Source organism: Natrix helvetica (assembly GCF_964273705.1).
Source record: "Natrix helvetica genome assembly, chromosome: 9".
Classification (NCBI taxonomy): Eukaryota; Metazoa; Chordata; class Lepidosauria; order Squamata; family Natricidae; genus Natrix; species Natrix helvetica.
In genome coordinates this window covers 4,996,027-5,014,555 of record NC_138560.1, presented here as the reverse complement: position 1 = coordinate 5,014,555, position 18,529 = coordinate 4,996,027, and the positions used below count along the sequence as shown (strand labels likewise).

Sequence of the window (18,529 nt, the reverse complement as noted above, 5' to 3'; positions counted from 1 at the left end):
TGCTCATCTGCTAGAGATCAGTAGACTAGTCCTGCCCTAACCTTTTGGAGACCAGGTAGACCGGTCCCTCCATTGGCTGCCAGAGTGGGGGTCAGCAGCAGTCATAACGTTGGAAGTTGCTCTGGCTTTTACTGCCTTTTTGCCCTTGGTCATTCTGTTTCTCTGTGTAGGTAAGGAAATCTCTCTGAAACTACGGCCCAAAAGGATTGTCTAATCCAGGGGTCATCTCTGGAGCCGCATGTGGCTCTTACATCCCTCTGCTGCGGCTCCATGTCCCCGGCTGTCTCCACAATTGATAAGGGCTTTCGCTTAGGACAGGTAGAGGGAAAAGGATGCTGTGCTAAGGAAGAGACTCTATGGTGGGGGAACTGGACTTCTGGTCAGCTCCAGAATTGAAATGGGGGCTTCTGGTTAGGACCTTTGTGGCTCTTTTGAGTGTTTAAGGTTGCTGACCTCTGCCCTAGTCCCTAAACATAGCTGCCCAAGCTTTAGTTCCATGAAAAGGTCCAGAATATTCAGCGGTGTCCAACTTGGCAATTTTAACACCTATGGACTTCAATTCCCAGAATCCCCCAGCCAGCCATGCTGGCTGGGGGATTCTGGGAATTGAAGTCCACAAGACTTAAAAGTTAAGAGAGATTGGATAACCTCTGGTCTCAAGCTTACCTTTGGGTGCCGAGGACATGACGGTAACACTGTTGCTGTTGCTTCCCGGGGCGGGCTGGATGATGGGGATGGCTTGGGGGGCAGTGATGACTTTCCCATTGGGGGGAGGCAGGGTGAAGTGAATGCTGGCGGCCGCAGGTGTGCCTGCTGCTGCTGGAATCTTCCCCCCGGTTACCTGCAGCTGTTGAGGCAACGTAGGTAGGATGTACTGAACTTGAGTGATGCTCCCAGCTTTTCCTGCTGTGCCCGAAAAAATGGCTTGGGGCTGCAGGATGCTAAGTGGCACCGGCCCATTCTGTCCGGGGGGATTCTGGGTGATGAACTGGACAGAAGGCTGCTGGGCAATGGCCCCAGGTGGCAAAACGGTCACGGGGACGCCAGCTCCTCCGGCACCGCTGGCTTGGCTGTAACCTTGAGTTCCTACCAGGAGGTTGGTCACGACACTTCCTTGGGTCGGAGGGCACTTCCCCACCGCAGCCAAGCCTTGGCCAAGAAGCGGTCCAGCGACTAAGTGAGGAGAGGTGGCTTGGATCCCAGCCATGGCAGAGCTCTGCGGCGTCTTTTTATCGGCGTAGAGCAAGCCGAGTCGACTGACGGAAATCCCTTCGGCCTTCGCATTGCCGTCGGAAGGCGGGGGGCTGACCAGCGGCAGCGCCTCCCCCGTCGCCCGCAGGAAAGGTTTGCTGGCAATGGGTACAGGAGTGCTGCTAACCGGCTTGACCACGTTGGTGACCACGGTGGAGGCAGTCCGGACCAAGCTGGGCGATCCGCTGTAGCCGATCACCCCCATGTTCGGGGTGCTGAGAGATGGGGCTGTCACCAGCACGGTGCCAGTGGACAAGCGGGTCGAATCCGGAAGCACCAGTGTCTGCATCGCCCCGCTGGGCGGAGAGATGACAGAGTGGGCGGGGACAGAGAGGGGAGTTGTTCCGGCCTCGGGGGGCCCCTGGGGACCGCCTGCGCTGTCCGCTCTCTTCCGCCTGTAGGGGGCAGCCGCTGGGTCAAAGCGGGCCTCTAACCGCTTGGTTGGGGTGTTGTGGGGACGGAGCGCTCCGTGCGAGTCTTGGGGCTTGAAGGCGCTGGGGGACATCTGGAAGGAACTGTAAGGTTTGGGTGGGGGCTGCTCCTCGTGACTGTGAGGGGGCGGTAGGGGTGGGGGCGGTGGGGGAGGCTCCAAGTCCAGAGGAGGTGGTGGGCGACAGGGGGCAAAGGCGGCAGAAGAAGGAGGCAGGGCTGCTGACCGGATCACCGGGGCGAAGAGCTTCCGTCCAAAGTCCTACAAGCAAAGGGGAACACTCTTAAAAACAGACCCGGGGAAATCCTTTCCATGATGTTCTGCCTGACAAAGACCAGCTTTGAAACTGATCAGGTCACAGCTTGAGTCTCATCATGGCACAGTGGTTGGAGTATTGCAAGCTAATTCTGCCGACTGCCGGCAGTTTGATTCTGACTGGCTCAATTTGACTCAGCCTTCCATCCTTCTGAGGTCGGTCAAATGAGGACCCAGATTGCTGGGGGCCATATGCTGACTTGGTAAACCGCTTAGAGAGGGCAGCGAAGCACTGTGAAGCGGTATATAAGTCTAAGCGCTATCGAGATGAATTGGGGCAAGACTTTCTCCAGCTTCAATCTATCAGATGCCCAAGAGTGGCACGCGGGTGAATATAAGGTGAATGTTCCCAAACATAGAGAGGCCCACCTAGAACTCCCTAGTCAGAATGGCCTTTTCATGCCCCTGAGTTGTGACCCCCTCCCCATTTCTCTTTTACTATTGCTACTACTGCTGCTGCTCCTGTACTATTACTACTACATTCATGTGGGGCGCATCTCCCAATGTGCTTCTGGGTTGAAAGGACTGGCCAGTGACATCACCGTTGCCCCAGGGAAACCTGAGGGGGCTACTTTCACGTCCCCCTTATTTTCCCACCAAAGTGGTACCCGTTTATCTACTTGCGCTTGCATGCTTTCAAAACCGCCAGGTGGGTAGGAGCCGGGGACAGATTACTGTACTTATCGTTAAAGCACTTAAAAGCTTCTGCCCTAACCAGCCTCTTGCCACTCACACACCTTGGTGTCAGGTTCATCCCCTAAGGATCCTTCGCTATCGCTGTCCGTCACTCGTTCTTTGCACTTCAAGTCGACGTCAGCTGGGTTGAAGCCATCTTCAGCTGCGGGAGGAAAGCAATGAGTCAGCAAGATCCTGTCTCCCCATCTCACTTCCCCTATGAAAACTCTCCAGGGTGAGAGGCAGAGAGGGTGGCTGCCAGGAGATAGGGTTACTGCAGATCTGCTCACTGCAACGGCAACCTCAACAGAACAGGGATTCGGGAGGGAAGCATGTGTGTCCCAGGGCACATACTAAGTAAAGTTGTAGACTACCTGTATTGTGTATGGGGAATTTAAGGGGGCGTTTAAGAAATATTTAAGGCGTATTTCTTCAAACGATTGAAAACCTCTCTCAAAAGGTCCCCGGCTTCTGTTTGTTTCTAGAGACTCTCCTTGACTTGCAGGAGAGACCTATCCGGCTTCTGATTTAAGGTCAAAAGTCTACGCTGCAAAAAGTACAGGAGCCGTTCAGGTGTGTGGTCCTCACCAATGACGTCATCGTCCCCTTCCTCCTCACAGATCACCATGCGCTCCTCGTCACTGGTCATGTCCTCACTGGTGGTGCGTTGAGAACGAGAGGCACGGGAGGAATGTGGGTGCAGGGAATGACGGGGACCCTCGCCTGGGGTTGCAAAGGGGGACCCTGAGGGGCCCAGCCCCCCATACTGACCCTTCCCGCTGGCATACGGAGACTGTCCCGAGCAAATCTGAAACACCAAGAGAGTCAATTGTTAAAGACACAGAGAGGCAACTTCTAACGGTTGATGAAGACAATATCTTTGGGGAGGGGGAGGTTTGCACCCAGCGCACAGAACACCGATTTGCCAAGCCCTGTAAAGGGCTGCCAATTCGTTTCCAGGTACAATTCAAGTTCCTGGTCATGGCCTATGAAGGCCTTCACGGCTTGGCACCTGTGAGGCCCTTCCAGACTAGCTGCTTCAACCAGAACTTGCTTAAGGAAGGCACTCCAAGGAAACGAAAAAGTGCAGTTGATCAGATGGTGCTAAGAGGAGTTAGAAGCTTCACCTTTCTTATGTTGTCTAGAGTACTGACTCTGGGTTGATGCCCTCTGCCACTTCATATTATGGGTAAAGGTAAAGGTTCCCCTCGCACATATGTGCTAGTCGTTCCTGATTCTAGGGGGCGGTGCTCATCTCCGTTTCAAAGCCGGAGAGCCAGCGCTGTCCAAAGACGTCTCATGTGTCATGTGGCTGGCATGACTAAATGCCGAAGGTGCACGGAACGCTTTTACCTTCCCACCAAAGGTGGTTCCTATTTTTCTACTTGCATTTTTCACATGCTTTCGAACTGCTAGGTTGGCAGAAGCTGGCAGAAGTAACAGGAGCTCACTCCGTTACGCGGTGCTAGGGATTCGAACTGCTAAACTGCCAACCCTTCTGATCGACAAGCTCAGCGTCTTAGCCACCATGTCCCTATTATGTGTATGTATATGAGAATGAGTGTGTGTGTGAGTGTGTGTGTGTGTGTGAGAGAGAGAGAGAGAGAGAGAGGGAGGGATGGATGCAGGAGAGAGGATGCAATCTAAGGACATAATGGGCGACTGCAGACAGACAGACATCTTAAATTATGATGGACAACCTGACATTCCAAGATAGCCTGCATTCCTCAAACCCTTTTTTCTGAGCCTCCAGAAAACCCTCCAAAACCACGTTAGGTTTAATCAATGAGGTTAAAGAGAAGAATAGGCCGGTCTATCATATCTAGGAAACCAATCCCAACTTAACGTATGTGCGTAGCGTAGCTCCACTTTCTTTGTGTCATTATTCCACCTGCTGTAGATCTCACAACTGCCAAAAACTTTAAAGACGCTCTGCTCTCTGCCAGCAAATATTTTCCCAGCTGAGACAGAGAAGAAGTCACAGTGTTTGCAAAAAGCAACATTGCAACCTCAATGGCCTCCTGAATTCTTAGGGCAAGCACGACCCAAACCGTCCCGTAAGAATTTTCTTCGATTCCCCTTGTGGTTATTTGTGGTTCCTTGTGCTGACTTACCTGGGTAAGCTCTTGCAACACCTGATTGTCCCGGTCGCTGTCCATGCCATGCACACCGCTGTGGGAAAAGGCCCGTGGGCGCTGCGCATCAGGCGCGGAGGGCAGGATTCGCTCCCCGTGGCAGTGCCCAGATCCCATGACGCCTGCCTTGACATCTGGGCCCAGCAGCATTTCAGAAGCAACTGAGGAAAGGAAAGAAGAAGAAGAAAGTAAGGAAAGTCTAGATGCCACACGCATGCCACAGGTGCCACTCAGAGCCCTTATGCCAGCCGTCATCCCAGCCCAGCTCCACCGCACATGGGCACGCGCCTTCCACGGGCCAGCTGGTCTGCGGGTGTCTGCCAGGCATGCTTGTGGGGTGAGCACATGCGGGGGGATGCACACCCATGTGTGGGAGGGTGGGGAACATGAGCAGGGGGTGCTTGCATTGCCTTTTCGGGCCTCACACGGCACCCCCGTGCCCCAATTTGGCTTCTAGGTTGGTGCAGGAGGCCCTTCCAGGCCCAAAACGATGTTGCAAGGGGAATTGCGTGTGCATTCACGGGGCAGGGCGCATGTGGGAGGTGATAAGCACATTGCATTATGGGTGTAGGCGCGCAGATGCCCTGTGTGTGTATGCGTGCAGGCGTGCTTTTGCCACGCAACAACAAAAAGGATAGCCACCACTGGTCTAGAGGAAGCCCACGAGGGGACAGCTGGTGGCCTGAAAGGCGCTCACCTCCAGTAAAGTAACAGTACCTGTCTCTGACATGCTGCGTTCCCGCATCTCCTTGGGGCAACTGCCTGGCCCGGCAGATTTGATATCCGAACTGGACTTCTTCCGATCTTTGTTACACCACTTCCAGTCGGGATGGGCTTTAAAATGGGCTTCCTTCACCTTGGGGTTGGGAGAAAATGAGGGAAGAAAACAGTGAGGAGAGAGAGAGAGGAAGATGGGGGAGAAGGAGAGGAGAGACTGCAAGTGGAGAGATTCCAGATGTTGGAGGGCTAAGCTGGAAACCAGTCATTGCTCCAGCTGCAGAGATTCCACACTGTGGAAGATTCTCAACCGCTGTGAAACCACAACCTCTACAAATCCGTAGAGCTGCGCAATTCCCATCAACCTGCAAGGCTTCACCCAGCGTGAAGCCAGTTTCCTATCTAAACCTGCCTGAAGACAATGACGGTGTCAGGGGTGCGAGTAACACCCCCAATGAAAGAAGACTCCGAGGCTTGAGGTTCCTCAAAGCTCCACTTGATTAGAGATGTCATATTGGCACATCTGGTGGAACCCGAATCTGAAAGTTTCCAGGTTTTCCCCACCCAGTTGAAAGTTCAAGTCCCTGCCCCAGCACCCACATGGTCAAATCAGTCACTGTCCCAAAAGACGCTTCCTCCCAGTGGGGGTAAGATGACCTTGACTCTCTGAGAAGGAATGTTGTTTTGACTACAAAGCTCCCAGGCTCCATACAACCCCACCCCCCACCCCTCCCAGTCTCCCACAGTAAAATATGTAGCAGGCTTGAGGCCCCACTGCCAAAGATGGCTTCCAAGCCTGACGGACAGCCTTGCTGGCCAATGTTGGAGATCTTCCTATGGCCAATTCTGACCCTCTGGAATGACCTCCCCCCCCGACATCAGAACAACCACCGATCTCCGCTCCTTCCGCAAGAAACTTAAGACCCACCTGTTCCACTTAGCTGGCCTGGCCTAACCGTAGCTTTAATCTTTAATCCTCTGGCCGGTATTTTAAATTTTCGGGGGTAGACTTTTTAGGCTGCTTTTTAATTTTTATTATTGTACGGCTTTATATTTAATCTGTTTTTAAGGGGTATTTAATATTTTCTATTGTGTATATGGTTTTTTAGCTGCTATCTGTACACCGCCCCGAGTCCCTTCAGGGAGAGGGGGCGGTCTATAAATTCAATAAAATTCAAAATTCTGAGCTTTCACCGAAGCTTCATCTACACTCTCATGGTGGTTGCCGTCGGAGATAAAAGCCATCGTTTAAAATTGCACAAAAGCCAGGATTTTCTGGGAACTGAAAAGTTCTGCTGAAATGCCAATATTGGATGATTCATTCAATCCGAGCTGTCATCGTATTTCCTGCCTTGCCTGGAAACGGGCTGCAGTCGCTTCTCAAGAGGCAGGACACCGGACAACCCTGAGCCTGCATTACGCCAGCTGTGCCGGCTGAGCTAATAAGACAATGGCACACGCCTAGCCAGGGCTCGGACCCTTGACCTCGCTTTCGGACCAAGGCTCGGTAGGAGGCTGTACCTGGAAGGCCAAGTCGTGGTACTTCTGCTTCTCCTTGGGCCCCAAAGCGTACCACCACTCGCCCAGGATCTTGCTGACGGTACGGTTGTCTTGGTTGGGGTGCCGCTGGTGCACCAGAGCCCGGTGTCGCTTGCTGAATATCATGAAAGCGTTCATGGGCCGCCGAATGTGATCCTTTTCCCTCTGCCGAAAAAAGAGGAGAGAGGGAAGGTAGGAAAAAAGAGCCACAGTTGCGTTGCCCCTAAAGGCGGCAGACAAAATGAACATTTTGATAGGACGTTTTCACAAGTAAAAGCAAAGGATGGCCGAAAACTCTTTTTTTCTTTCCTGGAACAGTCCCTACAAAGCGGGTTAAGCAGATGGAAAAGGAGAAGGGGGAAAAAGAAGAAAGCCCCCCCACCTTGTTTGGACTGCGGCCATCCTTCTCGGAAGAGGAATCGCGCTCTTTCGGCAGTGCGCTGAGAGACTGGGTGCGCCGCTTGCCTGGCAGTAGTGGGATTGAGATCTCAGAAGATGAAATGGATAGGAACCTAGGTATGAAAACATCAGGTGAAGGCCCAAAAGCAGCACCCCCATTTTCTGCCCCTCCCTATCCCAGAGACCTCCCAGCAGTCTTCAACACTTCTGGACACCACACCCATTCCTTCCTTCCTTGATCCTTCCTTCCTTCTCTGATCTTTCTTTCCTTTTCTCTGATCCTTCCTTCTTCCTCTGATCCATCCTTCCTTCCCTGATCCTTCCTTCCTTCCTTCTCTGATCCTTCTTTCCTTCTCTCTGATCCTTCCTTCTTTCTCTGATCCATCCTTCCTTCCCTGATCCTTCCTTCTTTCTCTGATCCTTCTTTCCTTCTCTCTGATCCTTCCTTCTTCCTTCTTTCTCTGATTCATCCTTCCTTCCCTGATCCTTCCTTCCTTCTCTCTGATCCTTCCTTCTTCCTTCCCTGATCCTTCCTTCCTTCCCACATTACGAAGAAGGAGGGGGGAAGGGGTCAATCTCTCTGTCGCAACCAGCATCTGGACTTTTTTTGACCACACCCTCCATCCACTCCTGCTTCTATTTCCCCTATGGCTTCCTTCCCAAGGTGTTCTCTCCTAGGCATGGCTCAATTTCATTCCCTCAAGGGGTTGCCTCTAGCTGCACGTCCAATTCCCACTATACTTCAAATCACAACCAACAACCTTCCCGGAATCCAGTGGCAAAGGATCACCGTGAAAAACACGAACCGCGCGAAAGGCTGCCAAATCAAACAGGAGAAAGTGCCGCTACGAAGGGTTGGTGTCCGAGCGGCCTAATGAGAGATGTAGCAACCCAAAACAGGGACACTCACGCGTCGTCATGGTCGCTCTCTGTCTCGCTGTCCAGGCGTGGGTGCCCTGGGAGGTCATCATCATGCTGAGGTGGACCTCCGCTTCCTCCTGGAATCACCGTAGAAGGTTGGGCAACTGGAGTGGGGCTGTCGGGGTGTGAGGGGGTCGGCCTCCCTGCACTATCGGCCTCCGAAGACAACCCGGGGAGTTCGTGGGCCACCGCAGCCGATTCGGGAGGTTCTGAAAACATCAACGCCAAGGTTGGAATCCGGGAGCTGCTTCCACAGGTTTAGGGTCATCACAAAGTTTGCCTTGCTTGTTTGTGCAAGCAATTGCATCCCTTCACTCCCAGAGAGTCTGACGGTCCTCCTACCCAAAGACTTTAGGGGGAAATCTGTGCCAACGCTCTCTTTTTTTCCCCTTGGCCCACCTTACCTTTGTTCTGATTGGATGTGGACGGATGACTGACAGGCTGCTGGCCTTCACTGGGCTGCACGGAGGAATCCGGCTGGCTCGGAGCCAGGAAGGGCACTAGTGAGTGCCATGGGAACACTGCCACAGATCGAGGCTCCACATTTGTCCACACTGGAGGGAGGTGGGGAGAAAAACACACACACACACGCACACAAAGTTATTTCATCAGGCCGGTAATGCGAAGAAAGAGAGAATAAAAACAGAGAGAGATTCGATGGCATGGCAAGAACAGGCGACCAGAACTGACGAGAGTTGGGTTACTAGGGAATTCGGACTACGCTGCTTTCCCTTCCCTTTAAAACTCCCCCCCCCCTTTCCCTGGCAGGGATGCCTTTGTTTTTCTTCTACAATTTTTGGTCCCGGTAGTCGCAGTTTGCGCCATGCCTTATCACTGGTTAGTCGCTTGAGTCCCCCCCCCACCCCCCCAGGAAGGAGGCCAGGGGGAGATTTTCTTCTCCGCCTGCCAGGAAGCAACCATGGCCGTCCTCCGCCCTTCCCAGCTGGAAGCCAGGCAAAGGAATTTTACAGCTGCAGGAGGGGAAGGGGAGGGAGAGGCTGAGGGGCCCTGCTTGCTCAGACTCCCACGCTCACTTGGGGCAGCCAAGCCATTTGGCTTCCACCCAACTAGAAAGCTGGGGAGCATCCTCAGGAGCTCACACGGTCGTGCTTGGCACAGATCTCGCCAAGCACGACCGGACTCTACACAGGGGATTCGGGGATTGGGGAGTGGGCTCTTTTGTGCAGGCAGACAGGGGTGGTCAGATCCTACTTGCAGGCAATTTTAGAGCCGAAATGAGGAACCTTGCAAATTCTCCAGCCCTCCCATCGGTGACTGCTGTCCCCATATCAAGCTGAGCAATACTTCCTTCTTGGGGTGCCCAGGAAAAAGCCAAGGCAAAGGGACAAATAAGACAGGCCTGAACACACACACACACACACACACACACACACACGTTACACCACCCTCAAAGCCACATTTCGCAACCACCTCTCATTGCCAATAAGCGGCATTCGCTTGTCAATACAGACTTACAACGGTTCGTCTAAGTCAGGGGTGTCCAAACTTGGCAACTTTAAGACTTGTCGACTTCAACTGCCAGAATTCCCCAGCCAGCTCTGCTGGCTGGGGAATTCTGGGAGTTGAAGTCCACAAGTCTTAAAGTTGCCAAGTTTGGACACCCCTGGTCTAAGTGACCGTTCACAGTTACGATGGCCCTTGGGACCTTTTTTTTTCCAGAGTTACGGCCTTTGCAGCATCCCCGCAGTCACGGGATCGAAATTCAGATGCTTGGCCACTGGTTCATATTTTATGACCGCTGCTGTGATGGGATCCCCTTTTGCGACCTTCTGACAAGCAGTCAATGGGGAAGACAGATTCATGCAATAACCCTGTTCGTAAGTTAACAACGGCAGTGATTCCCTTAAGAAGGGTGGCTAGTAAGGTCACAAAATGGAGCAAAACTCACTTTAACGGATGCCTCACGTAACAATTCAAACTCTGGGCTCCATTGTGGTCGTACGTCGAGGACTACCTGTACTCTTGACTGTGAAACTACAGCTTAACACAGCAACAGGTGGGAAGGGACCAGAGTTTTGCATCGGGGGCAACAGAGCATGACTGCGGTGTTTACAAAACAACAACTCTGAACCCAACACTGATTGCGCTGTGGCCTTTGCAGATCAGTCCTATTGATTTCAATAATCAAAAGCAATAAGAGCATTCAGTGTGATGGGCAAGAGCTACAACTGGTCTCAATCATCCCACCGATGGCAGGATAACCCAGGACTGCCAGGAACATCCAGAGCTGGATAAAGGAAGATTCAGCAACCCTGAAACAATCGCGTTTCAGCTACACTCTATTCTAGGGAGTGAAGGTGTCCCATTCCCAGAGGCTGCCAATCGAACACAAATGACTGAATGCACAACAACAAAAGAGAGAGAGAGAGAGAGAGAATAGTGTCGTGAAAGGGAGCGCTGGAAGGGTTAAAGGCCTCCCCAGCACAAGGACACCCCTATCCTTAGCATTTCAGTCAATAGGAAGGTTAGGGAACAAACCCAAACCGCTTTGCATGCGTAAAGAAGGGACAGGTTCAGTCTTGGCATCTCCATTCAAAAGATCACGAAAAGAGATAATGGGGCAGATGATTTCTTAATTTGCTGCTGCTGCTGCCAGGGGCTGAGATATATTAGTAAGCAGCTTGAAGGCTGAAGGGACTTAGATCACCTTTGCTACAGATTGCATCTGTAATTTGTTTGGGGGAGGGGGAAGGGTTAAAACCCCTTTGAAGTACTTTCAGAAGACTAAAAACTTTGCTTTGGTGATTAAATGTGGGGGGAGAAGAAGAAGGGACTTGACTTTGCTCCCAGAGAGAATCAGAAGACCTGCTCCAACAGGGCGCACATTACCTACGGAACAAAATACCTCTTTCCCCCATCGTTCCTCTTCCCTTCCTGTAGTCCCTAATGGATCGGCTACACTGCTTCCCCCCTCCCCCCCCCTGCACTTGCGTGTAAAGTTAACTCAATTATTAAAAGCACTGAGTGCATCGTGGTCGGACTCTGCCGGGAAGCGCTGGCTTAGTCGCTTCCTGTCCTCGGCTGGTGACCACATCCCTGTGCAGGAGGAGGAAGGATTAAAGGGGGAAGGAAGGAGGAGAGTAGAAACAAGGACCAGAGACATTAAGAAACACCTCCCCCCCCCACAACAAGAAACAAGGATCTTAAATACAACAACCAGAGGCCCTCCTAGCACTACTCCCACCCACCCCAGCGAAGAATTAAGATTCAGCTTCCGAGATTGAAGCCGCATCAAGTGAAGAAAAACTACCAAAAACATGTGGCAAAAAAAAAAAAAAAATTACTGCACATACTTGAAGCTATACAAGTTGAATACAAAATTTAAGAGTCTCTTCTACATTTAGTCACCAGGAACAACCGCCCGAATTTACAAACGCCCTGTTCACACAAAGCAAGGGTCTAAAAACGTGGATTCAAATCCCACAAATTATATAACCATTAACTCTATCCTGCAATCTACGGACACGTTTGCTTTCTATAAAGAGAAGAAAAAACCGTATCTAACACTGCAATGTAAACGAACTGTACAAAATCAAAAGTACTGTGCGCTTTTGCGCTGGCCTTGTCCTGCCACTTCTCATCACATCCACGAGGACGGACTATGAATGGCCATGTGCACAAACAGAACTGTCACTTTACTTCACCCACTGCGCTTTTTAACAACATCCCAACCCACTGGAATTTAAGAACTTCTGTTAAAGCAATCACATCTCCACTTCAAAAAAAAGAAAGAAAGAAAGAAAGTTCATCTGGGAAATTTCTGGGTAACAAGATCCCAATGTCCATCATGGGACAGCAAAAATAAGCCGAAACCTTACATCCAAAGCTCTAGTCTTTGTACTGAACGGATGAATTAGAAAAGACAGGAACCCCGGTGTATGTTTATTAAGAGTAGGATATTTTGAGGCTAATTCCCATTTCTTCTACTGCACGGGACTCAAACCCCAATCAGCACAAGATTAAAAAGCAGACAAGCCAGGACCTGATACAACCAAGGTTAAAGGTCATCCCTTTTGGGGAGAGGGGGCTCTTACCACCTTCACATCACACCACTCATCGTTTCAACGGGATGCAGCTCAACCCAGGGATCGCCCTGCCCCTCTCGCCTCCCGCTCTCTCTCCATGCACAGACATATATATATATATATATATATATATATACACCCCATAAGGCACTAACCGAACATGCCTAACCCCCTGGATGGCAAAGGGGGCAACGTTGCCGGGGGTCTTTCGGTGGAGAACATCGCCAAGGCGCAGGATGACAGGGGGGGGTCTCTCAGCGAACCTGTCTGGAGACCATTCTCCCCACTCTCCCTCCCCAGGAATGAGGAAGAGGAGGCGTGGCCCAGGCAAACCGCAGGCAGCTTCGGAGGTAGGTTTGAAAGGTGTGTGGCGAGGTCAGCAGGCCGGTCCTCCTCCTCCTCCTCTGGACCAGGGGCAGGCTTTATCTGGATCCATGTGGAAAGCAGGCCCGTTGGAGGTCCACCTTTCTAAAGATCAGCTGCTGCTACCATCACCACCACCATGCAATAAAAGAGCAGGAGGGGTGACCGTCCTCTTCTTCTCCTACGGCCTGTTCAGATGCTCCTGGCAGGTGCAGCGCCTCTGGGTCTCAGCCTGGCGGGCAGCGGGGGGTAAGTCAGAAGGCATATTTGGGGTGGGGGAGAAAAGGAGGCGAAGAAAAGAGGCCAGGTGGTTGGGTGTGCAAGGGTGTGGGTGTGCAGGAGGAAGGTGTGTGCAAGCACAGGCAGCCCAAGTTTTCCAAAGGTCGGAAGGTGGGGGGGCTGTGCAAAAGGACCGTCCAGCGGGGTGGGGAGGGCTTCCCACTTCGTCCGCCGCCCCCTCTTCCCCAGGGGAAAAAAAAGAAAGTGGGGGAAGGGAGAAGGGTAGTGAGAGAGAGCAGCGGCAGAGGGAAGAGCCGCCACCGCCGCCGGTTCGCCTGTTCCGTCCCCCGCCAGCAGCAGCAGCAGCGACCGTAGCCGGGCAGGATTAAAGGGCGCGCGCAGGGAAAAGGGAGGAAAGCGCGCGGGGGGTGGGGGGAAAGAGAGAGGGAGGGAGGAAGAGCGAGGGCTCCAAGTTGTCCGGCTGTTCCGTCCCTCCGCCGCCGCCCCTCCGTTTCCTCTTCTGGCTGGGCTGTCGGCGACAGGCGGGCGGTTGCTGGTGGCGGAGGGAGGAGGAGGAGGAGGAGGAGAGAGGAGGCTGTCGCTGCCGCTCCGCCTGTCGCGCCGTCCCCTCCGGTTGTAACCAAACACCATTCACTGCCTTCTCCCGCCTTCCTTCCTCCTCCTCCTCCTCCTTTCCTTTCCCCGCCGCTCTGGGCTACGAACAAGGGCGGCCCCCCGCCCTCACCCCTCCCTTCCCTGGCTCGCCCTCCCTCATACACACACATACACCAGGGCGCGCGCACCGCCAGCCCCGTCACGCATGCCCAATTAGCCCTCGGCAGGCCATTGGCTGCCTCCAACGTCGGGTCATTCACATGCAAATGAAGCAAACCCCCCCCCTTCCCCGTCCTCCCGGGTTTCTCCCTCTCTCTCCCCCCCCCAACACGCGCGCACCAGGCGGCCTCTCATTGGCCGCCGCTGGAATGTCAGTCATATGCAAAAAACAAGAGCGGGTCACGGGGACAAAGAGAAGCCTATTGGCTGCGGTTTACTCCAGCTCTTTCCCCCCCTCCCCTTCGCTTTGGTCTTTTCTACTCTACCGCCTCGGGCTGGCTCGCTCGCTCGCTCCCTCGTCAGAACCCTGGGAGAGGGAGAGACCACGCCCGGCGGAGGGGGGGGGAGGACAGGAATGGGCGAGGGAAAGATGACGCCTGAAAGAGGGGGGGGGAAGAGGAGAAGAGGGAGGTGGCTAAGGGGAAAGGAGGGGCGGTGGGGCGCGTGACAGCAAAAATAAAAAGGTGGGGGGCAACGTGGGAAGGAAGGAAGGAGGGGGGGGGCAGGAGGAGAGCAACTCTGGAGTGGCGAAGAAGGGACAAAGCAGGGCTGGGGGGGGGCATAAAAAGAGGGGGACAAATGGGGGAGGGGGAGATTGGGGAAAAACAGAAGAAGCTGCAGAAGAGAACAATTAACCGGTGGAAGAGTTTAACCGCAGTACTTGTGGGTCCTCCCATCACTGGAGGCTTTGAAAGAAGCCACATCTGAAATTGCGTGGAGTCTCCTGCTTTGAGCAGGGAGTTGGACTATAAGACCTCTAAGGTCCCTTCCAGCGTTATTCCGATTGGATTGGTTTGTAAAGCAGAACTGGGTGTGGGGGGAGCGAGGGTTTTTTTTTTTTTAAGTGAGCCCTGGAAACAGGTTCCCACGACCCCATCAACAGGGGTGACTGGAAACAACACTTTTCTCTGGGCAGCCCAGAACTCTTGGAAATCAAAGAATCCAGGAAGACTGGAGTTTGCGTCGGGACATACGAAGCCAGTCTAACATCCAGTCACAGTTTACGTGAACCACCGAGACCACCTCCCCAACTCCCAAAACTTGACAGCCCGGCCGTGCCCCATTTACCCTATTTTACGACCTTTGTTGCCACCGCTGTTAAGCGAATCACTGCGCCTTTTAAGTTCGTAACGCGGCGGTTAAGCGAATCCGGCTCCCCCATTGACTTTGCTTGTCAGAAGGTCGCCAAAGGGGGGGTCGCCTCACCCCCATCTTGCAACAACCTCTGTGAACATAAGCGAGTTGTCTGAATTTTAATCGTGATCATAGAGCCATCAGTGTCAAAAACTCACTTTCTTCAGTGCCGTTGTCACTTCAAACAGTCACTAAGCAAAATGGTTGTAAGTCGAGGGCTACCTGTATCTGACCTGGAAAAAAAAGATGCTTCCTGGGCCCAGCCAGCTGAGGAAAATGCTAAGGCAGGGGTGTCCAAACTTGGGAACTTTAAGACTTGTGGACTTCAACTTCCAGAATTCCCCAGCCAGCCATGCTGGCTGGGGAATTCTGGGAGTTGAAGTCCACAAGTCTTAAAGTTCCCAAGTTTGGACACCCCTGTGCTAAGGGAAAGGGGGGTGGGGGGTAAGAGATGCATTCAATGGCATGGACAATATACAAGCCCGCCACACATTCCTTCCTTTTCTCTTATGTGTTTCTGCATGTTAAAAGAATTTTCTGCCTCTGCCATCTCATCACGCATCGGAATAAAGGCTTGTTGAAGTTTACACACCTATGTTTGAAGGTTGAGACCGGGGTCATCAGATCGGCTGACACCCAAAGCTGTCTGTACTTGCTAAGGTGAGCGCCGGGCTGGCTGTCCACACACACACACACGCCTGCAGGCCAGCATCGTTATTTCACACCTGGCTTGGGCACAGATGTGTTCAGCCAGGCATGCAAAGGAAGGCAGAGACCCCGAAAGGAGAAGCCCATTGTTGCGTGCAGACCCGTAAGGTCCCACTGAATGAGAGTCACTCCTGTTTCTTGCTGGCTGGTAGATACCAAAGCAGTTAGGGGCTGGCAGGCAGCCCATCTGGGGATTAAAAGCTTGCAGCACAGCTGCATTCCTGGGATAAACTCCCTACCCTGGGGCAGGGTGGCGAGGAAGAGAAGTGCAGGCATGGGGGAAATGGGCGAATGTCTGAATGTCAGTGTGTCTGGACTGTTGTGTGTGGTTGTGTGTGATGTATGCCCCTCCCCGCCTCCTCCTCCTCCTCCTCCACTTCGTGCTGCTCTCCCTATGACTCACACTCGCCTCCTCCCTTAGCATCACAATCTCGTCCTGCACGAGGCCTGACTCAAAATACCGCTTCTGCTCATGTTTGGGGGTGGGTGGGATACAGCCAGTGTATGTGTGTGTGTGTATCCCCCTCCCAAGTGCCCAGGAGGCAGCCAATAGACAATGAGGTGAAGCGAGGAGACGCACAGGAACATCCCCATATACCCACTCGCTACATCTGGGCGCAAGGCCAAACCCGGCTGGGCCTGGGCGAGAATCCCATTGTTAAAGGAGTGGGAGGGGGGGGGAGAGGGAGAGACACACAAACACACCACTCCCAGCACGCACTGTACTATCTGCGGCCACAATGAGGTAGAGTGGACACGGTTCGGTGGGCAAGAGGACGACAACTACGCATAAAGAACAACACCCACACTCGCTCACGCTCCACGAGGTGCATCCACCCCCACATGCTGGCAACTCATGGAAACCTGAACTTCCTTCTCTTCCTTGCAAGATGGTCACACAATCAACTGATCGATCAGAAAGCAGCTGGGAGGGACCTTGGAGGTCTTCTGATCTAACCCCCCTGGCTCAAGCAGGAGACCCTATAAATTTCAGACAACTGCTTGTCCAGTCTTTTCTTAAAAACCTCCAGTGACGAAGCACCCACAACTTCTGGAGGCAAGCTGTTCCACTGGTTAATTATTCCCACCGCTAAGAAATTTCTCCTTAGTTCTAGGTTGCTTCTCCCCTCGATTCAACTCCTACCCTCAAAACGACGCTATAGAGCACTGCCCACCACAACAACCAGACACAAGAACAGGTTCCCCCCCCCCGCTCCCGAACACGATCCCTCTGCTAAACAACTAATTCCCTCAACACTGTCAAACTATTTACTAAGTCTGCATGATTACTGTTAATCTTCTCATCGTCCCTATCACCCATTTCCTCACATTGTTGCTTGCGTCCTTACGATTTATATTGATTGTTGATTGCTTATTTGTACCCTATGACTATCATTCAGTGGTTTACCTTGTGATTCTTGGCGAATGTAACTTGACTTTTTATGTACACTGAGAGCATCTGCACCATAGACAAATTCCTTGTGTGTCCAATCACACTTGGCCAGTAAAGAATTCTCTTCTCTTCTCTGCTCTATTCTAATTAGTTTCCACCCATTGCTTCTTGTCCTGCCTTCAGATGCTTTGGAGAACAGGCTGACCCCCCTCTTCTTTGGGGCAGCCCTTCAAATATTGGAATGCTGCGATCGTGTCACTCCTCGTCCGTCTTTTCACACAACACAGAAGCATACAGGTTAGCCTGCCTGTGTATGGCAAGATACCATAAACAGGTAGTCCTCAATCTATACCCATTCAGTTTTTGCAACACTGAAAAAGTGACTTACGATCGGTATTCGCATTTACAATTGTCGCGATATCGCCATGGCGGCATGATTAAAATTCGGACTTTTGGCAACTGGCATGTATTTATACCACTTGCAGTTCCCGTGATCGCCATTTGCAACCTTTCCCAACGAGCAATGTCGGGGGGGGGGAGCCAGATGTGCTTAACGACTGCATGGCTCACTTAATGACTGCAGCGATTTGCTTAGCAACCAGCTCAAAAAGGTCACGCGTTCCGAGCATGACTCACATAGCAACCACAGCGTCGGAAATTCTGGTCGCAGTTGTCATTGTAAGTCGAGGACGGGACAGAAATTTCACAGGGAATTTACAAGGGTCACCCACGCAATAAAACACATCAGACCTCCGTGATGCACAGAAACGCTTAACGTGTCTCCCGGGGAGGATTCATTTTGTTAGCCAAGTAGCATTTTCTAAATCAAAGGTACTCAGACTACGGCCCACCGAAGCCATTAATCCGACCCACATGGAACCACAAGGCTGTTCCACCCACATACCCCCCCACACCTTCTGGAGACCAAAAAAACAGGCCCATTTTTGGCCACCTGAGCCTCCAAGAGGGAGAAGGGAGACACATACATACACACACACACAAGCCCCTCACTCACTGACACATACCCAAGGCAGCCCCATCCCTTCAGTAACCTCTTTCCACCCCCAAGATCATAACAAATTAAAGTTTAATTTGTATGTATTGTTTAATGGGCTGCTAAATTGGCCACACCCACCCGGTCACATGCCCACCTAGTCATATCCACCCAGCCGGTCCAGCCCCCCAACAGTCTGAGGGACCATGAATTGGCCCCCCGTTTAAAAAGTTTGAGGACCCCTGTTCTAAATGGTTCAAAGGAGGAGGAGTTTCTGCCCCTCTGCGAGAAAAGCGTTGCCCGAGGATAAGGAAGGGCCCTCTGCGGAGTTGTGTCCAGAGAGATGCTCGATGACAGATGGAGAGAGCAGCTAGGTGTGAATCAGCCAGAGCGAAGGCAGGCGGGAGGCACCAGTTTGGTCTTCTGGATGATCTTTGCCAGAGAGCTATGCGCGAA

The 18,529-nt window shown here is 52.5% G+C and overlaps 1 protein-coding gene across 4 annotated transcripts in view; it reads right to left on the bottom strand.

Moving 5' to 3' along the window:
• CIC (capicua transcriptional repressor) overlaps window positions 1–18,529 on the bottom strand; it is a 48,661-nt gene that overhangs the window by 11,762 nt on the left and 18,370 nt on the right. For all 4 annotated transcript variants that reach the window (XM_081961604.1, XM_081961603.1, XM_081961606.1 and 1 more), the window contains exons 3-11: window positions 8,787–8,936; window positions 8,372–8,591; window positions 7,445–7,574; window positions 7,045–7,227; window positions 5,524–5,662; window positions 4,786–4,967; window positions 3,260–3,479; window positions 2,734–2,834; window positions 667–1,942 (exon numbers count right to left, since the gene is read on the bottom strand). In XM_081961604.1, the coding sequence (XP_081817730.1) occupies window positions 667–1,942; window positions 2,734–2,834; window positions 3,260–3,479; window positions 4,786–4,967; window positions 5,524–5,662; window positions 7,045–7,227; window positions 7,445–7,574; window positions 8,372–8,591; window positions 8,787–8,936 (2,601 nt within the window). The remainder of the gene's footprint in view (window positions 1–666; window positions 1,943–2,733; window positions 2,835–3,259; window positions 3,480–4,785; window positions 4,968–5,523; window positions 5,663–7,044; window positions 7,228–7,444; window positions 7,575–8,371; window positions 8,592–8,786; window positions 8,937–18,529) is intronic.